At 32.3% G+C, this 21186-nt stretch overlaps 1 protein-coding gene across 1 annotated transcript in view; it reads right to left on the bottom strand.

The window, feature by feature from the left end:
* Positions 1-7035: 7035 nt before the first annotated feature.
* Positions 7036-21186, bottom strand: part of LOC118282473 (cell adhesion molecule 3-like) — a 268442-nt gene continuing 254291 nt past the window's right edge. The window contains exons 9-10 of the mRNA XM_035603555.2: positions 7872-7941; positions 7036-7312 (exon numbers count right to left, since the gene is read on the bottom strand). Coding sequence (XP_035459448.2) covers positions 7297-7312; positions 7872-7941 — 86 coding nt within the window. The 3' untranslated portion in view covers positions 7036-7296. The remainder of the gene's footprint in view (positions 7313-7871; positions 7942-21186) is intronic.

The raw sequence follows: 21186 nt of genomic DNA, 5'->3' as shown, positions 1-21186 counted from the left end.
AGAATTTCTTATTAAAACGGTTCCATAAAGGCCGCCACAGACTTAGCTATGATATATATTATATTATACCTAGCCTAACGGTATCATGATCTGAAAAATGTTACACGAACGAAGACATAACGTCCAAAATATAAAATGTTAATATTTTGGAATGTATTCGAGATGATGTATATTATTTGTTGACTACATTTATTTACTAATTGTAAATAAATAATTTCTGGTATTGTAAAACAACAAAAGCAACGTCAAAAACAACAAAAAACCATTTAATCCGTATTGATGAATATGATGCAAAAATATTTCGACTGATTGTATTACAGGTCATATTTACTTTATTCCGATTACAAAGTATATTATTGGTAGGTTTGTGATGGCCTTAAGGCTGATTTCCCACCAGATACGTACTATGTAGCTATGCTTGCTGCGAGGATCTAATAGCTAAGGTGTGAAATTGTGTGACCATTTCCACCGATACTAAGGTACGTAGCTACGTAAGAATAAGATGTGCTGTATGACCATTTCCACTGATACTAAGCTATGTAGCTGTACGAGGAAGATGCGCAGCTCAAGTATACGATGTATCGATAGTAGGGAAGCCATCCATAGCACACATTCATTGCACGCATCCATAGCTCGCATTTTTCATATAAAACACAAAGCTTAGCTGAGTCCATTTCCATCAGTGCTAAGCTATGTGTACCAATGAATATAATTGGTGGAAGCCAAACGCATCCAAAGCAACGTAGCATAGCACATCTCTGTTGGAAAATCACCCTAATACTTGAACCCGACCCTAATAACAATTACAGCAATGAAAATAGTGAACGAGTGGAAAATAGCGAATGACCGATGTTCAAATGTTTGTGTTCTATTTAGGAATCGTATTTAACAGTATTGGCCTGTAATTTAACGGTATTTGGTAGTGGTCTGCCTCGTTGATTTAGTGGTTGGACTCGTGTGTATAACTATGGGTCTAGATTTAGTTCATGTTTATTGTAATCAGCTTATTATTTTCATCGGGCGACGAGGATGGCGTGTATGCGATAAGGACTAATATCGTGTAAAGTATTAATTGACGAAAGAAAACTGTTGAAGGCAAATCCTTCGCTACGCCCCACCAGTGTCCGACGTGGTGATTAGCGTGTAAGAGGTACTATTACCTCTTTTTACTGCTACATGGTGGCAAATAATTGTATTGATGAACTTAAACTTCATTATAAAATGCTTTTGATTGATCAAAGCATTAAAATACAGTTAATGCTATTGTGTAGGTGGAATGTACCTACTAAAGGTTACATATTTTTGTAATAACTATCGTGAGACATACTAAATTAACTGAAAAATCACGGACGTTGTCGTATCTGCGCACACTGCTCACGATGAAGAGTCCCTGTGTGATTCAAAATTAGTAGAGATTTTCTCCGTTAATGTACCTGAGTATACCGTGATTTTTTAGGATTCATATTCTTATAAATTATAAAATTATTGAAACAATTAAAAAGAAACGAGCCATTGATACCAATTCCAGAATATACGTTGTATTAAGGTACCTAAAATATACTAGATAATAAAAAACACAATCTAACTTTCGACAACACTGAAAACGAACCAGTGACCCATGCTCAATTAATAACACTTTATACGAAAGCATCAGATAACTTATCGAAGATAGACAACAATCAATTCGCGGTAAACCAGTCACCATATTCAATTACCTAAAGTTTGAAATCTAATGCCCGAATACTCAAACGCTACTCAATTTTAAGACCCTCTCAAATGTAGTTCTGTCACTATCAATTCTTTATAAAATGACAGAGATAGCACGATATTTAAATACAATTTAAAATTGAGTAGCGTTTGAGTATTGTGTTATAACTATAAGCAAGTTACTGGTGATATTTGAAACCAGATCATAGTCTGATCTGTCATACTGATTAGTTTTGTGGCCTGTGGTTTTGTGGGCCTGTATTATATTATGTTGATTATAATATATGCTTAGGATTTTGGTCTTATAATGTATGTCGGTATGTGTGTGTAATTAAATTTTGATACTTGAAGTTGTGTTTCTGAGTCAATCGTTTGAAATTCTAACCTACTAAGGGCAAAGCTTGTTAGAGTTTCGGAAAAATGTTTTTGCTGATGTGCGAATCGAATCCGATGGAATCATAATTTGCCTTTTAATCAAGGTAAAGCTTAGAAAAGGTTTGGAGCTTTTTACTGATCTGGGAATCGAACCCAATGGTACGAAAACCTACCTAAATTGACTCAAGATAAACTTAGATGTGCACTAAAGTTTAATAGTCAGTCTATTGTTTGTTTTTTGTTTAAATATAGGATGACCCATTAATATGTGAATATGGGACATATGTGACACTAAAAGACTATTAGTGCGTAGTCAGTATATAATAGATTCACCAATTTATTGAAACAGTAGCCTTATCTAGTCGACAATACAAACAGAGCTTAAACTTAAAACACTACAATAAAAAAAACGCCAAGACACGTAAATATCTCCGAAAGAAAACGGTCGCGTCCTAAGCAAACAAACAGAGTCACTGCATAATCTCCACAATATCCACCGCTTTACACCTGTAAACCTGTAATTGTGTTAGTAATAACAATAATTCCCGCTGTTATAGGTGCTTGTAATTCCACCACAATATTTGTGAGAATGCCTGCGAATTTCCGCAAGATTTTACACCCAGTTCCCCTGTATAGGGAAGTTCTTGTGTCGCTTTAAGCTAGTGCATGGTAATGTCATCTGTGTTTTGAGATGTTTATGTAGATTAGAGTGTAATTTTAATAGATTCTAATATAATAATAAACTAATACCTAGGTAATGGTTTTCTGATTTTTCTTCTTCTTATATTTACATGCGTGTTAAAAGAAGTCCGCTCTTTCTAAAATTGTGTTTCTTTTTTTCAAAAGCTCACTACACAATGAGTTGACCTTCACATCTAGACTTTCCGCTAGGAAATGCCGACCTCATCTAGATTTTATTAATTTTGACGTGTAAAAGTGCTCTTTTGTAGCTTATTTGCAAAAATAAATTAATTGTTTCATTGGTGTTGCTTGTCAAATAGTTGTCTAAGAAATGACGGACTAATCTATCTTTATTTATTGGCTTTAGTTTTTTGGGAACAACTTTTCAGAAAGTTACAAATACCTACTAGATCTCTCGAGTAAAACATTCGAAGTTTGTTGAAAATTAGACCTAATTTCCATTAATAAATTAAGCCTAATTTTGTTTGTACTTAGGCAATGAATAATTTGTAATATTTGCGTTTCCCGCGAGAATTAATTAGCACATTTACTAGCACAGTTGTTTGTAATAGCGTGCCTATGGGCGAATTTATTTATGTGACTGTTAATATGACGTATATAATATATGTAATGCTTTAATATTGTGTTCTAAATCAGTAACTGTATGCTCTTATGTCTTTTAATCTTATCATCCTTCTATATAATCCATCCTAAAGAATCTGAGCTACTGAACAGCATAGCTATTTCAATTTGCGCTTTAACTCCCCTTCTAGGGGAGAGGGCTTCCCTAAAATGATGGCCCATTGAAAAAGGCCATTGAAAAACTTGTAGAATTATTTCCAAGGTTACAATTAAAAAATAAAACAAGAAAAATATAGTATTTATATAATTTATTTAACAGACTTCATCAAATTAAAAATACAACATCCTTGAGCAAATCAACTGTGGAAACATGAAACTTCATCGTATAAAATTTATATATTAACGAAATAATCACTATTTCTAATAGCTATATATTTATATAAATAAAATTTCATATAAACGAATATTTTCTGAGACACGTTTCACTAACAATCCATTATTTTATTTAATGTATTTTTTTTTTTATTTATCCTCAATAGATATCTTACACGAATTTAATATTGTCTACATCATTTTAATACATATTACAGTTATTTTTATTTTATGTGACTCTGTTTATAATAATTATTTAAATAAGTTACTGATTAAAATAAATTGGATTTTAAAAACATGTTTGGAATTCTCTCCAAGCATTATAGTTTATCTGTATTTAATACTAATATAATATAATAATCAATAACTTATTTAATTCATGATATAAAATAATAATTTAATGTAAATCATTGTTGAAGTATCAACATAATATAGGCCATTCGCAAAAAGGAGCACATCATACTTAAATCGATTTTGAAAGGCTAATTGATCCAAGCGACATTTTATTTTTCTCACCCACTATTACATTGGACTTATAACACTAATGGTGAAAAGTGGGTAACATCATTGTATAGCAGCATTACGTTCCATAATGTGCATCTTTGCCTACCCCTTCGGGGATAAAAGGCATCACTATGTGACATTTTTTCTTCGACATTTTGTTATATACGTCGTTAGATGGAAAAAATACACGGATTCCGAATATGTACATATATAACTCAATATTGCAAAAATGTCGCTTAGATCAAATAGCCTTTCAAATGATATTATCATTTTGAATATCAATTAATTCAAAATACTTTTTGTCGGTGCGTGTGTAGGCAGCCTAAGGCCGACTAACACACTATCCTTTAACTTATAGTTCACGTTATAATAATTTTACTTTACGCGTAAAAACGTTTTTATCAGTGTTCAGAAGTTTTTTGGCATTTTTATGCTAATGTTAAACTTGGCAAGTTTACAAGTTGCTCTTTGGCCATATTTCGCCAGTTTCGAAATTTATTACCAGACATAATGCTTATACTTGTATTCGCGTTAACTTTGAAATAAGAAGTAGGTATCTAGAACAGTCTCGTGTTATGTTTTGCAGAAAATAAAAAAACATTCCAATAGTTTTATCTTGAATTTTATAGGTATATTTATGTAATATACATATAATAATCTTTAATAAATGTTTACATTTATCATTTCTGAATACAATATAATATTTCTGACGTTTTCTCAAGAAGTTGACCTGTTTAAATCATTTTAATACAATATAATATTTCTGACGTTTTCTCAAGAAGTTGACCTGTTTAAATTATACAATATAATTGTAAGTTTTTAAAATAATACTGCTTTCATGTATAAAATGGTTGTTCATTTAATGAAAGAATTGCAGTTACAAGTACAAGAGTATGCAAGTTTCAACTTAAAATGGCATTTCAAATTTGTATCCCATATGAAAAAATTAACACGGACTTGTATAATTTAAAAACTTTTATACATTTTTCATACATATTCAAAGGGTATGTTTTTCACGAGTTTTCCCGTAGTTGTCCTAGTTTGTATTTAATTTATAAATATTATTCTATTATAAATATCACTACGAAGACCTTAAGACAGATTCTTTACAATATATAAAAAAGAAATAGGTATCTATAACATTTAATTTTATTTAAAATGAATTATATATAACTTTAATTTGCATTAAAAAATTAAATATAAATAAATAATCTTATAAATGAATCTCAAAAGGTCTCAATTTCTTAGAAAACATTTTTACAATAGTCCTTTAGTAGCTACACGAGTTTAAGATTTTCAATAATAATATTATTATACAATTAACTTAGCCTTGGCGATTCACATTTATATTTATTAATTAAATATATTAATTAATAACTTTTCTAAGCTCAATGAAGAGTAACAGGATAGCTACACATATGTTTTGTACAAACTAAAATATACACTAATAAAGTCGCGCAACTTTTTTGCAGACTAAAGTTGCCTGTAAAAGTTGCGTGGTATGTACGATGCCGTATGTCATCAGTCAATACAAAAACGACTTTATACTACTTGGTAATAAAATCGATTTTGTATTATATTTTAATTTGGACATACGACATAATTGTACGTTTGTAATCATATTGAAATGATACATTACTCATTTGATGTAATTTTATACAATTTTATAATTATACTTTGGCTATTTTTTTATTTACTAAACTCTACGGATCACACAATTTATTACAAGGACATTCATGAATTTATTATCGTTTATATATTACATAACTATATACAGTGCTTATTTACGTGGATTAAAAAAAAACAAACAAAATTTTAATAATTTAGACGTGGTATTCGTTGTATTTGATTTGAAACTATTAGCTTCTTGTGTACTATTTATTTTTAAATGGTTCATGTAATATTGGTTATAAAAACTGGTTTTAAATAAACAATTACATATATTAAAAAAGGATTATTTTCATTGCTAAATGAAAATAAAGATCAAACATGATGATTCTGTGCCCGATTTATTGCAAAAAAATAATCAAGAAAGCACAACACTTATATTTCTTCCATAAACAAATTAATCGTCAAGATTTAAAGTATCTTAACTTATGTTATTACCCTGCTAAGTTATTCTGTAACTTTTAATTCAAAAGATCGAGTTGCACTAGGTTGCATTCTCGTCCGTCATTGGTCGATATTATTCTTACAACCAATGACACCTGACCGTAATCAAGTTCACTTTGATTTTTCCAATTAAAAGTTACATAAAAACTTAGCTGCTTCGCTGCTTGGTAGTGTAAAGGAAAGTATTAAGACGCCAAATATAATAGACCGTACCGCCAGTACATTGCACTAGACAACATCGTTAAACATAATCCGATCGGTTTAAATATAATAGCATCCATAGTTTGAAGTCTATTATATTATTATGCGTAAACCCATTATGCATTAGCTTGGCTAACAGCTCGGATTTGCTGGAGTAATAAGATTTAGTCATAAAGCGTAGGTCATGGTAGTTTGATCCGTTTCGAAGTTTAGATATAGTTCGATATTGAGTACATGTTTCTTAGACATTTTATTTTGTACAATGTGAAATATATTTCAATTTATATAATATATAAAATACTCCTCCGAAACGGCTTGACCGATTTTGATGAAATTTTTGTGCTTATCCGGTATCTATGAGAATCGGCCAACATCTATTTTTCATCCCCCTAAATGTTAGGGGTAGTACAACCCTAATTTTTTAAATTTTCCGCGGACGAAGTCGCGGGCTGAAGCTAGTATATATATAAAATTATAAGAAGTTTGTCATCAAAATTTAAAACCTGCAATCTTCTGCGTGTGAGAAGTGGCTTTTGTTTAGCAGTGGGCATTCATAGGCTGTTGATGTATGATATGAAACAAATTTTAAAATATCAGTAATATAAAGTTCACCACGTATTATAGTTGACATACCCGTATACGTTTAACGGTTACCTACACTACAGTATAATTATTATTTTAACTTAAAACTCAGTTATTATATTTAAAAATCCCTCTTATTTACATTAAAATCGGAGAATCCCAGTCGTCCGAAGCCAGACATCATCGCAGGATGTTTCTGGAAATAAAATTGTGAAATTAATAAATGTTAATTAATATGTATAATAAATAATAAGATTCATAATAATATTGTGAATTTAATTATTGTTATTATAAGTAAGCAAACATGTGCTTTATCCTTTTCTTTTTAAAAATCATTATGGATTAAATATAATGAGATTAATAATTTGAAATAATTTAAATGGAAAGATTTTAAAATTATTTTAATAATGAAAAATGTTTTTAAGGCTTTCAGTCACACTTAACGGTGCAATAAGATTTCTTTCAATGAAAAACAAATGTATAGTAATTTCTGGGAAAATGTCAATATAATTTGCACGTAAACATTTTAATAGCTTTCATAGTTTTTCATATTTTCCCAGAAATTACAACATACATATTTTTATTGAATAAAATCTTATTATTTCATCGAATGAATTTTATGCAGACAAAGTAGTAAAATTGAAATGAAATATAACGTTTTTATAATAAGTGGTACTGCTCAGTTTTGTTGCGTGACTATGTGTGTGTGATATTTATATGTTTTTGTGATTTTGTCTAATTTGTATTCTACTAACCTCAGTATGAAGTCAGGCATTGTAAACATACAGCTGACCAGTAAAAGTAGCAGCGATGCTGCCACTGGACCTGTGAAAGAAAGAGATATAAGACATTAGTTAATAACGTAGGAATATTTATTTATTTAATCTTTAATGTACACAATACAATTAAATAGTGGTACATAAGGTGAACTTAATGCCATATGACATTCTATACCAGTCAACCTTTGGGTTTAGAGAGTAACGTTTGAGTCTATTCGAAAATACCTTAGGGTACGGAGAATAAAAAATAAGACAGCAAAGATTTAAAAATATTGATAAAAATTGAACTATGACTTTTCAGTAGATTCTTTATTCACCGCCTACTTAAAGTATGTCAATCAAACAGTTCTTATTGTCATAGTTTAATACTGTAATCACACATTTATTTAAAGGCCCTTCTAAAAGCACACTTTAGTAATATAAATTAACAAAAATAAAATCAACTTCGGAGTATTTAACCTCTTCCAATAAGCCTAATAAGCTAAGAAGCTGAAACAACTCGCCCTTTATTAACTAATATTCTCTATACTGTATAATATTCGTACAAAAAATCCTTCCTATAACCTATTATGTACCGAGAGAGGAATAAATGATGTACCACAAAATATTCCGGATTCCGATTGGGAATAACAATACCGGGAAAACATCGGATATTATTCGTACAAATACGTAAAGGGTAGAAGGAAATAGTTTTATATTGATACGCACATGGAATTCCAAAATGTATAACATTAGCGCGCTTGTTAATACCTGAAGGGGTATTTGGATACAGACTCGTTTAATTTATGTTAAATATCTTGTATAGATGAGTTGTATATCTTGTATAGTATTATATAATGTATGTTCAAAGTTAAAGTATATGCAACGTCACGCTTTTTATCCTCGAAGGGGTAAGCAGAGGTGCACATTACGGCACGTAATGCCGCTATACAAAGTACATCCACTTTTCACCATTTGTGTTATAAGTCCCATGTAATAGGGGTGAGCCTATTGCTATATACTAGGCACAATTCCAGACTCCGTACTGAGAGATTTTACGATAAACCGTAAAAAGCCTAGCAATAGTTTGCCCGACTCAGGTATTGAACCCGAGACCCATTGTCCGGCAGTCGTATTTGCGACCACTTGACCAACGAGGCAGTCAAAGTCAAAATCAAAGCATTCATTCCAATTAAACAATAAATAGGTACTTATGAAATAAAAAATAAATAATAGTCACACACTCACACATGATATGAAGACTTTGATGCTGGCAAGAATTAGTTTGGCTAAATACTTCATGACAATCAGTTTTGGAAAAACCCTAGACAATCTTTTAGTATAACTGGAAACCTAAATCGAATCACTAAACTGTATTGATTTGATTTGTTCTCTAGGTAACATGAAACCTCTTTTTGACAAAGGTCACCCAATTGATTTATTTTACCCCCCGAAATAAAACCTCAATCTATCTCACGTTTAGGGTTACCAATGTTGCTAGAAAAGAAAATTATTTTACCGAAAAAAATGTAATATTGGACATTGAACATTAAAATTGGAATGCAAAAACTGATGTAGATATGTGACGTCTGGTGGTCAGAGTAATATTACTTTTTCCCAAACCACATGTTACCGAAAGGATCTTTATTTAATAAACTTGATCAAATGAACAATAGATTTGGGGCTAGAAGAAGCGTATTAGGAGCAGAGCGACCGTCCCCTCGGAATATAGTGGACAGTTAGGGGTGACAATATTGCAATAATAAATTGGATTTTGTATTTTTATTTCATCTTGACTCGAAATTTATTTCTATCTTATTCATAATGTAAATGTGACGTTTGATAAAGTTTATACATATCGTGTTTGATGTATGTATGATGTTTAATAAATTAGAGAGTTTATTTATTGACGTTATTTATTTTACTTTCATTTCGAAGTTTAGATTGAGCTGTTTCAAACTTAACAATACTTTATTACAAGTTCGTGTTCATAAAACTTATTTTTTTTCTCCTAGACCTATTTTTTAGGTTGCAGTTTATTATTAGAGGAGTCATCTGATTAAGCGATCAGCGCCGCCCATGGTTACCAGCTACACCTGAGGAGTCACAGGAACGTTGCCGGCCTTGATAGTTGAGGCCACCTCTAGGTTCGGTCGGTACTCAGGTACTTTTACAATAACAGTTTCAGTATTTTAGATTAAGTATTACTGCCAATAGCACTACTGTGCCCCATCTGCGGTAATCAGTCAATGACCTAGTGGCAGTATTTTAGATTAATCATATTTTTATCCTAATTAAAATTCATAAGTTATGAACTAAAGAAAAATAAATAACAAGAAATGTACACAAATAAAGCACTAAATTGTTTACAACCATTAAAAACCTCTGCAGTCAGCCCTAAAGTGACCTTTGTCGACGTCACAATATCTTTATCGATCACGGTGCCGTATTTTTATCAACATCGAAAACAGAATTCCGTATAACAAATGGGCGGTCGTTGGGGGCTATTGACAGGCGAGTCCGCGGTATTTTGTGTAAGCAGTATTTAATGAGGGTGCAACTTAACGGTGCATTGTTTGTAAGAGATTTAGTAGGAGTAGGTTGGAGAACAAGGTTCAGTTTATTTTCTTTTTGTTGTATTGGTTGTTTGGAGAGGAAGGAGTTTAGAATATTATTTTCGAAGAATGAATTTAATGGAATTAATGAGAATCGATAGAATCATCTATTAGGTAATTGTATTCGATATTTTTTTGTACATTACCACTGAATCTGGAATTGTAAAGTGACGTTAAGTACCGTAATGTGTACCTCTGCCTAGACCTTCCTTTAGGATAAAAATCGCGACGATACAATATAACAAACGGATAAAAAGTGTTTTGGGGTAAAAAAAATATCCAATAGATTATCCTCATAAAATTAGGCCGGTACTCATAGGTTTTAATCGATTTAAACATAATCGAGTTTAGACCGATCATCGAACTCGACAACAAACATTTAATTTAAAACTAAAATTAGATTATTTGATCCTTGTCTGATTACGGAGCAACTTTAATCAGAATCAGTTACTGAGAGCTACCGATATCCGTGGCTGTCAGTTCCACATCAAATACCGTAGTAATTAGAAAATTTCACCAAAAACTAATAACAAGTTTTTGGGAATTTATTATCTTTATTTTAATTGATTATTGTATCATGAAAGACTGGGTCGATGGTATTGACAGGCAGACGCAAACGAACAGCGATATTCATCCTATTTTAAAGTAGTTTTTGGTTTTGTTTACTTTATTATTATTAACGTTCATAATTATGTTGTAACGTTTAACGAGCAAGGCGAGAGGGAGCGTCAGACGCTTACTGACACAACAACTCCATTCCTACTCCTACTCTTAGAGCTGGAGCTCCGATAACCCGATAGGTAGTACGCTTATGTTATATCTATGTTACAATATAATTACAGTAATGCCATTAAAATCCGTTCAGTAGTTTTAGCGTGATTGTTAGACGAAATACATAATCAAACAAATAAACTTTTACATTTATAATATTACTGTGATAGCGTGGTATATGAAGTCAAATAATACAACTGACAAAAAGCCAATAGGTAGCAAATTATCTGTATTGTTTTCCAGAAAACATAACGCGTGTAAAACTGTAGGTAGAGATACTCATATTTCCAGGAACAAAACAATTACGATATAAACGAAACAACAACCTTTTAATTAACTACAAAAATAGGATAACCTGGCCGGCGCGTATATAAGCGGCTTCATAAAATTTTCCGAGTAATCTTACTGTTACCATAACAGCGATATCGGATTATGACAACATCAACAATATCTCTCACAAACAAACCGCAACAAATAACAAAACGGTTTATGATAAAAGCAAATACGATTCTTTCGCTATAAATACGGCTTTATCTCGTCTTATATCTTGAGCATAGTGTAAACATGGACCGATCAGACTGAAGACTATGTTAGGTTTGTGTCTTATTCATAGCTAGAAGAAACGAATGCTATGCTAGTAAAATATTTTAGATTATATTTATCAAGTTGTAGATAGTTACATTAAAGTTTATGAAATAGGAAAGAATAGAAAACCTAAAAAAGGGGTGGTCACTTGTTTTTCTTTGAGGGGGTTAAATCATCCAATGAGTTTTCCCGCCTTGCACGAGGCGAGAGGGGTTGTCAGACTCTTACTGTCTAAAAATCACCCCGTCCCTACTCTCTTTTCGAGTCGGAGCCCCGGTAACCCGCAGCCCCAGATGAATATTATGCTAGTATAATATTTTCGATTATTTGTACTAAGTTATAACTTGTATAGTTTTTTTTTGAGAGGGGAAAATCATCCTATGGCTTCTCCCGCCTAGGGTGAGGCGGATAGCTTTTATTTCCTATTGCATAAACTTGAATGTAACTTCAAGTATTGAACTTGAATGTCAATATTTAACTTAGTAATCTTATTGCGAATGTTAACATCGAGAGGAACCCATCAGGTGTTTGAAAACGCCAGCATATTATATTCTTGGACCAAAAAAATAGGTTGGTAAATGTAATTGAGATTAATCTAGATTTTTAACTCACAACGGTTAGCGTCCATTTCACAAAATCACAGTTCGTGACCCTTACTCATAGAGTCTTTATTTTAATATTTAAGCGATAGACTATAGCTTGAAATAGCTTCCACATTGCACTACAGTAAGAACCTTGAGTAAAAACTCAAATATTTCTTCGGAAGAACTTCTTGTAAGTTCTTTTCTGCTTAGTAAAGCTCTCGTGATTAATTAAGCGCTTTTTTTTTCGTTAAACAGCGAGAATTTGCTTCGACTAATTGCTTTACGATCGATTGGTTTCCGAAAGACTTTGGATGTTCACTTTCTTTTACATTGACTTTTAAAGTATTTGTTTTTTGTTTTTTTTTTTTACTGCTTCAGGATTATTGGGTGTGATTCTCTGACGAAATGAGTGCGCATTTTAGATGGTGTGGGGCTAGGGTTGTCCGTTTTGCTTGTAGTTTTATTTTACACTTTTTACCATTTTAATATTGAATTAAAAGATTATAATTATGTATGTTTGGTATCAATCCAATTACACTGACGATAATAGTAATCCAAATGTGCGAGAAAGTGGTAAGAAAAACTATTCAATTCATTATATTATAATACACAATTTTTTATTGAAGTTCTACATAGCACAAAACGAATAAGATATTACTGTTACAAAGAAATAACACTTAGACTAACCTTAGTAAACTATTTTTCATTTATTTTGAATAGAAAGAAACTTAATGAAATACTTTCTTGGGGCTCCTTTGTGAAAATAGATGAATAAATTAGTGAGTTCACTGAGAACTTAAAGTGAGATATATTAGAAGTTACTCCCCGTATTCTGTTACAAAAGAAAAAACTTCCAAAGTCTCTGCCTGCAACATCAATCAGTTTTTGTTTTATTTATTACTTGAAAACTTTTCAAAGAAAACTGTCCATGACAGCTGACTTTAAAAATGTAGCAGTAAGGGTGCTTTGCGACCAGAGATGTGCTATGCCGTATTTGTAAACAGTGTTCAAATTAGTTCAAAGAGAATAATGTACTTTGTGTCTTAACTACTGGACCTATTTCGCTAACTTTTTGTATATTGTCCTCCAAGATCATAACGAATATGTGGTTTAAATTAAGTCATATGAATTTTCTCTATACGGTATTTATATACATATTTTATACTAGAGTGTTTTTCACATGGTTTCACGAAAGCTAGTTTACCATACCTTCATATATTTACTATCTCCAAACGTAGTAATTCATCCGAATAATGACCTAGATTTTATACAAAATACTTTTTTCCAAATAACTCCAGCAAACCGAAATCAGGACGCCTTGCACAATAACTTATAAAACTATGATCTATGGCCAAGAACATAAAATTTATTATCCAACTTTTACCGTTAAACTTAATCCAGTAGAAATACCACTAAATATTAATTAGCCGACCCAGCTTCCTATTAAACTCGTAGACGTGTATAATTTGACATCTGACACTGTAATTTCTTCGTAACACAATTAAAAAGTTAATTATGGACTACATTGATAATGAAATACGGTATAATTTCCATTGGTTGCTTTTTGTCTCGATTACATTCCTACATTTCGCTTTTCTGTAAGGAATAAAGGATTCTATTATATCAAATTCTGTATTTTTGTTACAAACGCCCGCTTCTCATGCATGAGGGTGCAGGGTACGGGTTAAAAACTTACCAACGCAAAGTACCAATGTGACTTTTTCCAAGTTGTATGTACTTACTTTTTAAGAATTTTTAGATACCACTGACTAACGGCGAAAGAAAACATCATGGGAAACCTGGACTTGAAGATTTTTTAAGGTTGATAAGTCTGCTTTTGAGTCTGTGAATAGGTTTTTCTTCTCTTTTTGCACACAGAACAGAGAAGAAAGTACCTATTCACTCTAGTTTGAAATCGCCAACCTGCATTGAGCAAGCGTGGTGATTAATGCTCAAACCTTCTCCGTGTGAGAAGAGGCCTTTAGTTAGCAATGGCTACTTACAGGCAGTAGATGGATAATAACATGTAAAATCATTTTACAAACAAAACAATCCATTGGTATCAATCAAAACAACACCTGGAAAACCACAGCCCTAAAAAAGCACATCGGGTATTATTCGGTCCACTCAACTAAAGCTTGTGACACACACATAAATAATGCAACGCAATAACAAGTCCCTGGGCTAACTGCGGTGTAGCCCAGATATTACTCCCCGGTTCTCTCTGTACGTCCCAAACCGACATTCTTATGTGACAACGATTTATCCAGCATGTATTGTGCGCACTTAATTTATAGACCCGTTTAAAATACGACCGGAATTACGGTTGTATAAAAAATTTGTGCTTAGCATTTTTGGGGTATGAATTTTTCAAGTGATTTTTACCTGTGGTCCAGGATTAATGTGAACGTTTGAAATGGTTTTTAATGCTTTGTTTTTGTAGTTTAGTTTTGTTTAACTGCCGCACTAAGAGATAATGTAATGTTTTATTTTTATAATAACTCACGTGAGGCATACTAAATTAACTAAACAATTATGGTTTAATCGCGTATATTAAATGGAGAAAAGCATTACTACGAGTAGTTTCGAGCCACAGAAGGACTTTTCATCATGAGCAGCGGGCGTAGACGCGGCAACGTCGTACAGCTTAGTAGGATGAGGTTCTGCGACACTCATGACTGGAGAGCATCTCAATGATGATGAATTTTGTAGTAAATCTAATATCGATTTTGTTCCGAAAACAATTGCTAATTACTGGGTTAAGTAACCATTAAATGACTCTGAGTAGGACGGTAAGTGTTTTAGAAATGATTATTTCGTTTGTTTAGTGGCAATCCATGAGTAAATGTAAATATTAATACTGTGTCGCTAGTGTCCGAAGCTAGAGAAAACCTAGATATTTTCTTTTATGAATCGTTGATAACTCACTTAACTTATCAAGTAGTCTCTTTTTTGTCACAAGTAATTTATTCAAACAAGGGATTCTTGAACCCTAGCATCGCTATCACATAGTTATTTGAGAAGGCTTATTTACAAACTTAAACTTTAAATCCTATAACCAAAGTTTCAGTCTTGTAAAGCAGTCGAAAATCACGTTTAGCTTTGCCTAATAGAATCTTCATCAAGTCACGCGAAATTAACGTTTTAAAGTATACGAAATTATATTTTCTTAATACTTAAATCTAGTTTACGAGGTTTTAATTCAATTCAGAACGACTAGCACAACTATCAAAAGTTATTTAATGATAAAATAATTACTGTTTCTAAATGGTTTGGTTATGTTGAGGGAATATACGAAGGAAGAACTTAATAAAAATGATGTATATTATATATACCAATTTGCTAACGTTGGTGATTAGTTCTGAAAAGACGATGGCCAGAATTGAAAGCCTTCTAAGAAATTGTCAGGTCTAGTAAGTTATAACCTGGTAAAACACAAAAGGCACATTTCAGTTTTTATTTGAAGCATCGGATAAACTTATGTTCACACACAAAGATAATATTATTATATCGCACAGTTTGGAAATCTAATAAAAAAATAGATCAATAACTATTCAGTAATTGAACCTGTGACTTCTTAACGATAAACAAGTCTCCCATTATATTAGTTTAAAAGGCCAAGTACAACATTATCCGTAATACATGACACTGTTTGCGACCCCTGAAACATAATTATGGGGTAAGATGAAAGGCCCCCAACATAATTATGCGATCCTCCTCTAGCCTCCCAGACCAGCCCCTAACCTCCCCCCATTTATCTACACGCAGTTTTTATGGTAATTACACTTTTATCGTTATGTCTTAATTCAATTTTACGTGAGATTCAAATTGAGGCGTGTTCAGACGGGATTAAAAAGTTGATTGTTATCGTAAAATTAGAAATTAGTTTGGAATGGTTTTTTCTAATAAAAATGGTTGGTTTAGAAAGGATGGTAGTAGCTGATAACGATTATAGTGTCAGTAGATCTTTAAAATATAGTTCTCGAAACAAATAATATCAGTTAATTTGCTTAAGTTATACAGTTTGCATTAAAATATAGAGTATATTATGCACATAACAGACTAGATTTTTTTTTGTGGAAGTAAGGTATAACCGTGACGCTGCGCCTGACCTCTTTCTATTCTGACTGTCGTCTCATTGGACAAAGAGAATGTCGGAGTAGAGAGTGCACCAGTATCACCACACATACGACTATACAATGTTGCACTCTTGTGTCATTTGTGTAATTAGCTAGTCCCATTGTGGTCAAATTCCGAAACTACTCTTAAGAAGATCTATTTTTTCTGCTAGTCTCTATAAAATTGGCTTAGGTCTGGTTTTCTGTGATGGCTAGTCTGCATTTTTTATCGAAATCCACAAAACTAAACTCCTCCATTAGGGAAGGTAACAGGCCTAAAATTATTATTATTTTAAGGAAGAAAGGCCGGATGATCAATTCATTAAGGCGACGAAGCAACGTTGAAAGTATAATAAATTATTTTAATTACCTGACGCTTTTAGCTAATAAGTCTTGGTGAAATCTTAATGTCGAGTTTACATCATAAACCTTCTTAAAAAGTCATGTTATTTTAAGAGCCTTGGAGCTTATGGCATGGGCTTGTTAAATAAATATGGAAGTGGCTCTTTTATGGCACAATTTTAATAAAGATAAAAATCATAAAAGTTCGCGTAATACAAAAAGTAAGCGATATAACTATTGGAACAACCAAGAATACACGGCAAAAAATTGTTTTATGCATTAAGTCATGAACATTTTATTTAATAATTGTACACACTCTAATTGTGTAACATTTTTTTTAAATAACAGCAGTAATTATACGCAACAGATTTTTTTTTTTCTACTACATCTACTTTGCATAGCAGACGTCCTCTTAGTTTTCTTCACTGATACTGAATGACAGACTTGATATACAATAATACCCCCTTCCACAAACAAAATCAGTCCTGCCACCATAAAAAAACATAAACGATGTTGCCATTATTTAATTAAGATTTTCCATTAAAAAGATTATTATTAAAACAGGCTTATCTGAACCAGGCTTTATCGTAAGACAGATATCTACTCCCTTCAGCTGAATAATGGAGTTTCAGGTTACAGTTTTATTATAATTTATTACAAAACTTATTTGCTTTTAACGCCGCGGGTATTTTCCACTAATTATTCAGTTATTTCGGCGTCTCGAAAACGATATACGATATTGGCACGTAAATCAACGGAATGAGGGTTGCCGGCTTTCGGTTCGGTGGGAGATATCTTGAACATTTTCTTGGAATAATGATATCAATAAAGTTAGGGAAAGGTTACTATAAAATTTGAAGTGATTCTATCAATAAAATATAAGTATTAATATTAAGACGTCTATTTTTTCAATGAAAATGTATGCTTTCAAATTATAAGATATCCATGTCTAGTGTATTGTATACTATCCAGAGCTGCAGATTATCTAGCGGGTTTAACGGAGCTCCGGCTCGAAAAGCAGGAGTAGATTAGGGGCTTTTTAGTCAGTAACAGTCTGACACTCCCTATCGCCTCACCCAAGGCGGGAAAATAATTTTATGATTTTCCCCATCAAAAAAAAAAAAAGAAAAGTGTATTGTATATTAAGAAAACGCCTAAAAATATAATAGAATCTAAAATTTAGACCCTTGAGGTAATTTCAGTGGTTCTCTATTCTCTTCTGTATCTGAGCTTGTTGCCTCTAACCCCTATCTAAATCGTCATAAGACCAAAGTTTATCTCGAGATCAAGCAGCTACATAGTACACGCCACTAATGCAAGTGCATGACTTGTAATTGTACGACAACTGGGACATGTTAACGTTAAACTAAGATTAACTGTCGTTTAACGCGCACGTGTTTGACTATCTTTGGGGTTTCACTCCATACTTAGTATACGCTAGGATATATCATGAAGTTTAGTGAGCATTAAGTTAGTATTAGTTAATATTAATTGGTAACATAGTCTTCAAATATTTGTTGTTCTCTGGACCGGTGACAAAGCGTTAATTTTTTATTTTGATTTTCAGTGACGATTTCAAATTAGATTTTTTGTACTAATATCGTTAATTTATTGGTAAACATAGCATAGACAGGGTGGTAGCTAAGCTACATAGCTTAATAAAAAACATTTAGTATATGAAAAAATGTGTGCTATTTGAGTTGCGCATTTTTCTCGCACAACTATATAGCTTCGTATCAGTGGAAACGGTCACATAGTTTCACAGCTTAGCTATTGTATCTTCATAACATAGCTACATAGCTTAGCACATACATCTCTGGTGGAAAAACCACCTTAAAAACAACCAATGTTACACATAGAAATTGACATAATAGCTATTTTTGGGTTTTGTTACAACTATATGTACATGAAACAAATAATAGAATGATTTAACAAAGTAAATATATAATTGTAGACTATAATTTTCATAGTCTGGCTTGATTTATTTTGTGATCGAGTTTCGTTAAAATATGTTAAAGTAATAGAGATTATTTGTTATAGTGGCTACAGGTTGATTACTTTATTTTTAGAATCATTACATCTGACTGAATAGTTTTGTACTGTATAAGAGATCAATAATAGTATTCCAAAAGGAGATCTTATCAATTATCTCTTATATATATAACGACAGCCGGGTAATGTGCAGCTGTACGGAGAAACTCTTTGTGTGATTATCAAATTGTTGTTACGGGTCTGAGTGGGTGCATGTGAACTTATATGTTTGTAAACGAACTCACAACAGACGAGAAAATCCGAATGTGGGGGGGGGACGGTTTAAACAATGTTAAAAATGTTTTTATTGTCCGAGAAAGTAGTTAAATGACGCCTTTCTAAGCCTAAACATCAACCACTCGACTAACAACTTAACCAACTAAACAACATATAACTTAAACAATATAACGCTGAGTCACATCACTTCTATACCAGAACGTAACCTAAGTGTGTCGTTCATTGAATATGGAAGCAGTATTACTGGGGCTGCCATGCACATTAATCATAAGACGTTATTGTTCCAGGTTATGTGGCGGCGTCAGCGTAGGAATCTCAGCTCATTACTCCTATACCTTGCCGTGAATGAGTATATAGTTGGTTTGAATAATTCCAGGTTTTGTTATGTGGTTGCTTTGGTGAATATGTAGATGTAATTATAAAGTAGTATAAAGGCAGCAATGTAGAGGTTTTAAGGCTATTACTATTGTAATATAGATGATACATTTTTAAGGTATCAAAAGTATAATCAACTCACTTTGCCCAAGCTTGTGTATCTTTGTTTGTACGGGCAAATGTTACCTCCTACTTTAAAATATTAAAGTAAGCTACCGCGTCAACTGTGCAGTCAATAGACAGACTGTGCAGTCAATAGCTCGGCGACGTCGCCCGACTGCCTCGCGACGTGTAACGATTTTGATTCCCGCAAGAAGCACCTCTTTGTGTGATCTACAAATTGTTGTTTCGGGTCTTGGTGTGATGTGTATATGAACTTATGTGTTTTTCAGACAGAAGAATATCATAGTATGGGTTTAAAAAAGAAACATATCAAATGTTAAACACACCCTATTCGTATGGTATTTGTTCTAAAGAGATTCAAAGGAGTTTAAAGAAAAAAAAAAAAAAAACTAACGCCTTAAGTCAAGATCAAGCAAGCCAAGTCAATGTAAAAAGTAATAACTCAAACGATCTCCTTTACTGAAGAAAAAAAGAAATGTAATGAAAATTCTATTTCAGAATTAATTACTTTATGGAAAGGTAAATGAAAAATATATTAGAGGAACAAACGTAGGAGGAATCTATAAAAATAAGGGATGAAGCAAAAAAATTGGCAAGACAAAGAAATGTTGGCCAATTTGAAATATTTGTACAGACATTAGTTTTTGTAGGCTGTTTCTTTTACGTTTTTCCTACGAAAGGTATAGCGTAGGTTTGAATAATTATTTATTTTATTACGTAAATCTACAGAACTCTTGTTTGGGTCTGGCATCGAAACCTTCGTAGGTACTTTAGAGTGTTTTTCTACTAGAGATTTGCTACATATGTAGCTATGCTATGAGGATTTAATAGGTAATCTGTGAAAATATGTGACCGTTTCCACTGATACTAAGCTATGTAGCTGTGCGAGGAAGATGAACAGCTCGAGTATGCGATGTATACTATATAGAAGCCACCCATAGCACACATCCATAGCATGCATCTATAGCACGCATCTATAGCACGCATTTTTCAATAAAAAAAAACATAGCATAACTGAGTCCGTTTGTATCAGTGCTTAGCTATGTGTACCAATAAATATGATTGGTAAAAAACCAAACGCATCCACAGAAACTAGCAAAGCAAATCTCTCGTGGAAAAGCACCCTTAAAGAGATCGTAAAAATATGATTATTATCAATATGAATTTGTAACTTACTAGTGGTCGCCTAGTGGCCGAAATTCGACCATATATGATTTAATTTACAATACCACTTAACGTACGTTGAAGGATAATTTTTATTTAATTTAAACTCTTTTATAAAACTCTTTTCATATGAGACGTGAGAATATCATCGCAATGTCTATCGATTTTGACGTTTTGTCAAATACGATGAGATACTATGCATGTGTGTGTAATGTTTTATTTATTGATTTAATGTACTTTATAAGCATTATTTTTAAAAAATATTAGCGCTATGCACTTCTCCTACACATAAACTATAAGTGTACCAAATTTTATGCTCCTACGTCCGCGCAATTATCGTAAAAAGTGGTCCAAAGTTTTTGCATCA

The sequence above is a fragment of the Spodoptera frugiperda genome, chromosome 20, assembly GCF_023101765.2.
Source record: "Spodoptera frugiperda isolate SF20-4 chromosome 20, AGI-APGP_CSIRO_Sfru_2.0, whole genome shotgun sequence".
Classification (NCBI taxonomy): Eukaryota; Metazoa; Arthropoda; class Insecta; order Lepidoptera; family Noctuidae; genus Spodoptera; species Spodoptera frugiperda.
This window is presented reverse-complemented; position numbering and strand designations above follow the sequence as displayed.